The sequence below is a fragment of the Crocuta crocuta genome, unplaced genomic scaffold (genome assembly GCF_008692635.1).
Source record: "Crocuta crocuta isolate KB4526 unplaced genomic scaffold, BGI_CrCroc_1.0 scaffold61, whole genome shotgun sequence".
In the NCBI taxonomy this organism is placed as follows: Eukaryota; Metazoa; Chordata; class Mammalia; order Carnivora; family Hyaenidae; genus Crocuta; species Crocuta crocuta.
The window spans coordinates 206,403-215,174 of NW_027528369.1; the positions used below are offsets into that span (position 1 = coordinate 206,403).

The window sequence follows — 8,772 nt, forward strand, 5'->3', positions numbered from 1 at the left end:
GTTGCGTACGGCTCACCGAAACCTGGCACCCACGGGCTACGCCCCCTACTGGACAAGTGTCTCCGACTCCAGAGTAGGATGTGTTCTGCTCAGCCCTTCTCTGCAGCGCCACCTATAAGACAGTCGGGGAATTGCATACCTTCCCCAGACCGGCGCGTAGATTTAAAACGGATCTACCAATGAGAATCAGCAGCTAGGTTCAGCAACTAGGTGAAGGAGGCTGGAAGACATCAGCAATACCTTCAAAATTTGGAGGGCAAGTGAATTTTTTTGAAAGCTTAACTTTCTTTAAATTAAAAAGCATTGCTTGCAGAGATGCCTGGGTGGCTCAGCCGGTTAAACATCCGACTTCAGCTCAGGTCATGATCTCACCGTTGGTGAACTCAAGCTCAGCATCTGACTTTCTGTTGTCAGCACAGAGCCTGCTTTGGATCCTCTGTTCCCCTCTCTCTCTGCCCCTCCCCAGCTCGTTCTCTCTCTCAAAATAAATAAACTTAAAAAAAGTTTTTAAATAAATGTTTTGCTTGCAAAATTCATAGTATTTTACATAATATTAATTCAAGAACATCAGCAACATTGTTTATTAGAGTTCCCTTTTGAAGATTTTGTTTTGAGAGCTAATACCCGTTCCTCAACACTGCAACTGGGATTTTGCATCAATCCAGAAATGTACCTAAAATGGAAATAGTTAAGTATAAAAAGTTATGAAATATTTAATAATGCTGTCTTTTGGTACATTTCTCAGACCACGAGAGAGTGTGAGAAATGGAAGAAACATATTATTTTAGGGTTATATAACAATCAATAGTGTATCACATTAGGAAACATTATTTTGAATTTACAAGTCTATCCCCAGTCAAATTCTGAATTGAGAGGTTAAAAAAAAAAAGACATTTACACTTCCAGGACTCATAAAATGTATGTTTTATGTGCCTTTTCTAAGGAAGCAGAGTATGACCTCTAGCAAATTTAAGGAGTGATAACTGGGAAAGAGAAAGATCTGCAATATAAGAAATCATGGATTTAACCATGAGACTTAGACTGACTTTTTTTTTTATTTAATTTCTAGGAGAGAGAGACAGCGTGAGCAGGGGAGGGTCAGAGAGAGAGAGAGAGGGAGACACAGACTCTGAAATAAGCTCCAGGCTCTGAGCTGGCAGTCAGCACACAGCCTGACGCGGGGCTTGAACCCACGACCCGCGAGATCATGACCTAAGCGAAAGTCGGACGCTTAACCCACTAAGCCACCCAGGCGCCCCCAGTTAGACTGACTTCTATGCAGAAGTCCTAGCAGCGATCTAACCAGATTAGAACAGAAAGAAAAGTGTCCTTAGGAAAAATAGTGGAATTGACTTCAAGCTAGAGACAAAATGGGTAAGAAGCTCAAATTTCTAATGACAAGGAAAAGAAGGTACCTATTTCTTCTCTTAATGGGAAAAAAACCCTGAAAGGCCATACAAAGTCCAGGAGAGACAGCCTGCAAGAAAATTAGTAAGCAACTAGGTTTTTTTGTTTTCTTTTTAGAACTCTACCACCCATCTCACTTGTTTCACTTATAGAGAGATGCAGAACTATAAAACTACTAGAAGACAATGTTGAATATAGTTATGACCTCCCAATAGGGAAGGAGCTCTTAAAATAAAAAAATCAAAGCTTATAAAGGAAAGGACTGAAAAATTCACTTTGTTTTTTTTCTTTTTCTTTTTTTCTTTATGTTTTATTTATTTCTGAGAGAGAGAGAGAGAGAGCGAGAGCATGAGAAGGGGAGGATCAGAGAGAGAGGGAGACACAGAATCTGAAACAGTCTCCAGACTCTGAGCCAGCTGTCAGCACAGAGCCCGATGTGGGGCTTGAACCCATGAACTGTGAGATCATGACCTGAGCCGAAGTCGGCCACCCAACCAACTGAGCCACCCAGGCACCCCTGAAAAATTCACTTTAAATCAAGAACTTGTGTTGTTCAAGTGAAATAAAAAAAAAAAAAAAAAACAGCAAAAAGACAAACCACAAACTGGGAAAAGATATTTGCAGTATCTTTGTAACCGGCAAAGGAATAGTACCCAAGATCTACAAAGTACTCCTGAAACTCAGTAAGAAAATAACAAGGAGGAAAAAAGACCTGAATAGGTACTTCATCAAAGAGAAAATACAAATTGCCAACAAAAAATAGGAAGAGATGCTCAACCTCATTATCAGCGAAACCCAAAATGAAGTCCCAATGAGATCATTTGTCAACCACCCAATTTAAAGTCTTGTGAATGCCAGTTGTGGGTGAAGTTGTAGAGCAACTGGAACTCCTGAGGGGTAAATTGACAACCAGTTTGGAATAATGTTGAATGAAGATTCTCATGATCCAGCAAGTTCACTCCCAGATGAATGTCCTATAGCACTGGCACCAGGAGATTCACACAAGATGGTTCCTAGTAGCATGGTAACAGCAAGCAACTGAAAACAAGCCGGGTGTCCATCAAGACAAGAATGAGTAAATAAAATTGTGATATAATTTTCAATAAAATACTATTTAGTCATTGAAATAAATTACTTAAAGCTGCAAGCAACAACATGATGAGGCCCTGGAATATAAAGGTGAGGGGAAAATCTAAGTTACAGAAGAAGGCCACAGTGTGATTGATTTAAATCCAGTTCAGAAACTTGCAAAACTAACCAATACACTAAGGATATTAACATAGACAGTGAAACTAAAATGACATAGCTAGGTGCTTGTTCTATTATTTTTTAAAATATCTGACCTATTACATACATATGTGATATTATATGCACATTTGACTGAGAAGTACCACAGAGCGAGAGTACCCTCCATCTCATTCCGAGGAAAAGCCAAAATCCTCACCAAGACCTACAAAGTCCTACACGATCTGACTCCCTCTCTCTTACTTTCTCATCTCCTAGCTCTCTTCCTCTGGCTCCCCAGACCAGACCCACTAGCCTCTTGCTGTTTTCCCAATATACCAAATAGGCTCCCTGCTTAGGATTTTTGTATTGCCCTTTTCCTCCTCTAGGACATTCTACCTGTCATCACCCCTTAATTAACTGCCTCACTTCCTTTAAGACTTTACTCAAATGTTACTTTCTCAACAAGACCTATGCTGATCACCCTACTAAAAAATGCAACTCACACTTCTATGCCCATACATTCCTAACACCAGTGATTCTTCCGTACTTTGGCACTGCTTACTGCTCAATTCATAATGTGTGTTGAACAAATGAATGGAGGTGTGGAGGGCTTGAACACTGGGGTCAGAACGGTACTAGAACTGCAGGGCCAACCAGGTTCTCTAGTTCTACCCCCTTAGGGAGAAAACATGTGATTGGCCGAGGGACCTGCCACCTCAGGAAAATTCAAAGTCACTCAGTCTGCAGTGGTCGCTTCTGTCTCTGTGTGGTTGGCCAAACCCTCTCATTTCAGCGGACGCCCACTCCCTACTGAGGCTACCAATGGTTTTGGTCCAGTCTTTTTTTTTTTTTTTTTAAGACTTAACATTTTTAGAGCAGTTTTAGGTTTATAACAAAATTGAGGGAGAGGTACTTCCCATACACCTCCTGCCCTCACACATTTGTAGTCTCTCCCATTATCAATATTGCCCACCAGAGTGGTACATTTGTGACCAAGGATGAACCTACACGCATACATCATAACCACCGGAAGTCTATAGTGTGTCTTAGAGTTTGCTTTCAGTGTTGTGCATTCTATGGGTTTGGACAATTATATATGACATATACCCATTGTTATAGTATCACAGAGTATTTTCATTGACCCTAAAACCCTATGCCCCATCTATTCATCCCTCCCTTCCCCACCCCAACCCCTGGCAGCCACTGATCTTTTTACAGTCTTCATAGTTTTGCCTTTTCCAGAATGTTGTATTAGTTGGAATCATAAACCATGTAACTTCTTCATTGGCTTTTTTCACTTAGCAATAGGCATTTCTGTTTCCTCTGTGCCTTTTCATGGCTTGATTTTTATCACTGAATAATATTCCATCAAGTAGGTAAAAATGAAAATGACAGATTTACCTCTGTACAGGCAATGGTGGTGGGGTGGGGAGTGGTCAGTAGGAGAGGGAGATAAGGGTGTTCTTGACACCATTCCAGGGACTTTAAATTGGCACTCCATTTTTTATAGTTATTTGACAGTTTCACATTTAAGACACAAATGCTCATTGATACAGTAGTTCGACTTCTAGGAATCTTTACCATAGACATACAAACTTGGTCACCTCCTTGGCCCACGAGTGGGTTTTTAATTTTGTTGAGGAAACTTGATTCCAAGGTGAATCCCTCTCTTTAACCTGGCTCCTTTTCATCGTTCTGTGCTTCATTTATTCAAATCAGTGTTTCCTCTTCCAAGAGGTCTTCCCGACTCCCCATACTAAAGTAGGTCACCCTCTCCCCACTCTTAGTGTTTCTTCTTAGAGCACAATTGGCACTTATGTTTGCAAGTTTATCTATGAAACTACTTATTTTGAGTCTGTACTCCCCACAAGAGTAAAGTCTGTGACTGCTCTGTCCCTTCAATATGTCTCCAGGGTCTGAAGTGTCCTGACTCATCGAAACGCTCAATTGGGCACTGCCTGTCCTTGTCCAGAAACCTTATCTGGGTTCACCCCCCAGGCTTGCTTAGAAACAGGGACACCAGGCCTATATACACTCACCCGGAGGCTTGCCCAGAGTACACTATATGCAAGGAGCCAAGTCTAGGAGCTAGTCATCCCCTTCTGGGATCGTGGGTGTATAGCCAGAATGGATGAATCACATGGCGAAGACCATTAATGGTGGCCATCCACACAGTCTGTGACTGGAGCAAGGGCAGATGAAACTTGTGTGATGCCATTATCAGGCTGGGCTCTGAGCCACCCCCAAAGCCTTCCTGGGCCCCACAAGCAATCGCTATCTCCCTATTCTTGGCCTCTGGCACCATGAACATCTTGTTCATTCCTCTTTGCCTGAACATACCACATTGTCCAGGACCATCCCTCCACTTGGCACAGTGCTCCTTCCAGACAGGGCCAGAAGGCTACTTTTATCCCCAGTGGCCAGCACAGGGCATAGGACAGGGAGAGGCAGGGGAGTATAATAGGGGCCCCAATGTTCCAGCCCACTGCCTATCATACCCTTCAACACTCAGGTCCTTAAGACATTTGCAGCCAAATGCCAGGATGGCTCCCTAACACCTAGAGACCTATGTCTCATACCAGGGAAATGGTCTGGCTCTCCAAGCTGGTAGTGGGGTCCTTTACTGCATCCCCAGTTCAGTTTGTTAAAACTGCAAGCACTGAAGTCAGAAACGCAAGTTTGAGGTCTATCCTATCTATCTATATCTATCTATCTATCTATCTATCTATCTATCTATCTATCTATCTATCTATCTATCTATCCATCCATCCATCCATCCATCCGTCCATCAGATGAGGATAGATATATCTAGATAGATAAAGAGAGCATGAGCAGGGGACGGGGCAAAGGGAACGAGAGAGAGAGAGAGACAGAGAGAATCGGAAGGAGGCTCCACTCCCGGCACAGAGCCTGATGCAGGGCTTGATCCCAAGACCATGGGATCATGACCTGCGGTGAAATCAAGAGTAGGATGCACTCAACCAACAGGCACCCTGAGGTCTGTCCCATATATTAAGCTATGTGACCGAGCCTTTCTAAATTGCAGAGTCCCCATTAACAAATCTGGGGTTTAAATACCTTTCCCATGTTACTGTGAAGGGGCAGATTGAGGTCTTATGAGGCCTGAAGCTTCTACAGCTTGACAGATCCTTAAGTAAGGTGTCCTGAAGGTTCAGCTTTGAGGTCAATATGTCTCTACTCCCTGCAAGAAAAGAAGTGGAAAATTCCAATTCCCTCTTGCCCGCCTGCTTTGCAGGAAGGATAGGGGACCACAATCAAGGTCCCACCAATCCAAGGTCATACCTGGGCTGAGAAAAAGGAGCGAGCAGGCTCCACAATCCCTTTTGGCAGCTGATGGCAACAGCGAGGGCAGATCCCTCGTCTCCAGAGGTGAAAGGCACATACGCTCTGACAACCGACAGTCCCCACATCAACACTGCCCCAAAGTTTGTGTGCGCTCAAACCTGCTGCAGTGCTCTTCCCAGAGGGTCTGTGGGCTTTTTCTCCCTCCTCTTTTTTTTTTTTTTTTCCTTTTAAACTCTTACTGGGTGCTTGCTAACGCTCATCCTCATTTCCTGAGATCAGGACCAAGCCCCCTACACATCCAGCATCCCTTTCATAAGTCTCTGTGGCCAGAGCCAGGTGTTGTAGCTCGCAGGGCAGGTAGGAAAGGCATTCTGCTCTCCTCTACGGCCTGGCCCCTGGCCCTGGCTGGGAGGACCGAGGGAAGACAATCTCCCCACAGCCTTTTTTCTTCCAGTCTCCTGACGAGATTTCTCTAGTTACAGTCACCCTGTGACCTGCCCTCCAGGAACTGATCCTGATGCCAGCTTCTTGCTCTGCCACATGCTCTGCCTGGCTTGCTGCCCAGGCCTCCCCTTTGCCTCCTGCCAGGCTTATCCAGCAGGCTCTCGTTGCTACACTCTGGGCTCAGACAGCTCATGGCTTTCTGTAGCCCGCAGCGCGGCCGGGCCATGGCTGCCTGGTCTTCCCTAGTGCAAGTAAGATGGGAAAATCCGACCTCCCTTCATAAAGGAGAAAGGTCTCTGCAAGCCTCATTCACCCCTCGCTCTCTCCCCGGTAGACGTAGACTCGGAGCGAAGTCCCCCTCCCCCCTCCATCTTCCTCAGGGTGTAACCGTGGACAAGTCCCTTCAATTTTGCGTTTTGCCTGTCAAACTTCACAGACTGTAAACTCCGGTATCACACAGCTTAATTAATTTTTATTTCTGGGGGTGGGACCCTTACTGTCAGGACACATCAGAGGTTCACTTTACCTGGGCAGGTGCTGGGAGTATGTGGGCTTCCTGGGAGATGGGGCAAAGAGAGGCTAGAGGGAGACCACAAGATAAGAGGCACCTTGTCTGATTTCTTTCTGAAAGAAACAAGTAACTATAAATGCCAACAGCTCCAATAGAGACACGGGACGTGGGGGTAACGGAAGTCTGGGGTTTGGGGGGGAGGGAGGTACAGACTTGAGGGGCCAGCTCACCACAGGTGAGGGCTCCTAGGTAGGGCTGGGACTCTCTTGTCAGCTGTTGGATGATGCATCCAAAAGGAAAAGAGACTTAGGAAGAAAGCACTTGAGTAGCAGCCAGAGTCGTCTGAACTTCTTCCCTGCGCCCAGAGGAAGTGTGGACACACTTGTGCTTTCCATGCAGTCTGCGCCCGATGGGAACCCAGCTCCTAAGGAGGGCTCAAAAGGAAAATCAAGAAGCAAGAAGCAAGAAACATGGAGTTTTGGGGACCATTCCTACTACAGAGGGAGACGCCCAAACTCCCGGCCCCTCCGCTAGCAGCCCGGGCGCTGTGTGACCGGCTCCCTCCCCGCTGCCACAGCCGGCGGCGCGCGCTAAGGCCGCGGGTGCGCTGCGGCGGACGACGCCCAGCTGAAGCTGCTAGCGCCGAGCGGCAGCACCAGGTCCACGGCGAGGTCCCGCTGCTCGGCCTCGGAGGACACGGCCCGGTAGCCCAGCAGCTGCAGCGCGCCGGCACACAGCTCCTGCACGCGGCGGATCTTGGCGAAGGGCAGCGCGTGGCGCCAGGCCTGGGAGACGTTGAGCGCGTTCCTGGACGAGGTCTTGAAGGCCTCGCGCCGCGCGCCGGGCCCGGACCCGTGCGTGATGTTGTGAATCCAGGCCTCGAGCTGCGGCGTGAGGCTCAGGCCCGCGAAGTCGTAGAGCTCGCGGATCTCGGGCAGCGGCGCCCGCGCCAGATCCTCGAAGCGCACCAGGCGGTAGCGGCCGCGCAGGAAGGGCGGCGGCTTGCTGGTGGCGGCCTCGGCGATGCGCACGTGGCTGCGACACACCTCGCGCACCACGCGCAGGCCGGGGTCGGACTCCACCCAGGTGCCGTTGGTGCCCAGCACGATGCCGTTGTCGCGCGCCAGCGCCTTGGCCGTCTGCTCGCGAGAGCGCAGCACGGCCCGCGGGTCTCGCACCAGGTGCACGATGCGCAGGTTGAGCGCGGGGTCGCTGAGCAGCGGGTAGAGCACCTGCAGGTTGAAGAAGCGCACCTCCTTGAGCACCACGTGGCTGTAGGAGCGGCAGGCGTCCCGCGCCAGGCCGAAGGGCCGCCGCCCGCACAGCGGCTTGCACACCGCGTCGCTGCTGATGGCGCCGCGCGGGAAGGCNAGAGGTCCGACAGGTTGCGGCGCCACGGCAGGTAGGCGTCGAACACGTCCATGTCGCACAGGAAGACGGAGCGCACCAGGTCGCGCACGGCCATGTGCAGCGCCGGCGCGCTGCCCTGCGACAGGGTGGTCCACACGTGCCACGCGGGCTCCATCAGGTAGAAGACGTCGGGGTGCTGGCTGAAGAGCTGGCCCACGAAAGACGAGCCCGAGCGCCACGAAGACAGCACCAGCACGTGCACCCGCTCCTTGCCGCCCACCGGGGACGGCGGCCTGGACCAGGAGACCAGGAAGAGCAGGATGGCGGTCTGCGCCAGCAGGAGCACGGTCACGGCCGTGCTGGAGACGCGGGGCAGCCACATGCCGCCGGCCGGGGGCCTGCGGGAGGAGAGTGCAGCCGTTAGGGACCGCGGCCACTCGCCGCGCCGCAGCCCGGCTGCTGCCCGTGCTTTCGGCGAGCAGGCCCGGGTCTGGACACCTGTGGGGCCCTTCCTGGACTACAGCCAG

At 49.3% G+C, this 8,772-nt stretch overlaps 1 protein-coding gene across 1 annotated transcript in view; it reads right to left on the reverse strand.

Annotated features, from left to right (window-relative positions):
* Window positions 1-6,757: 6,757 nt before the first annotated feature.
* Window positions 6,758-8,772, reverse strand: part of CHST6 (carbohydrate sulfotransferase 6) — a 13,709-nt gene continuing 11,694 nt past the window's right edge. The window contains 2 exon segments of the mRNA XM_077754199.1: window positions 6,758-8,267; window positions 8,270-8,643. Of these exon segments, the coding sequence (XP_077610325.1) occupies window positions 7,486-8,267; window positions 8,270-8,627 (1,140 nt within the window). The 5' untranslated portion in view covers window positions 8,628-8,643 and the 3' untranslated portion in view covers window positions 6,758-7,485.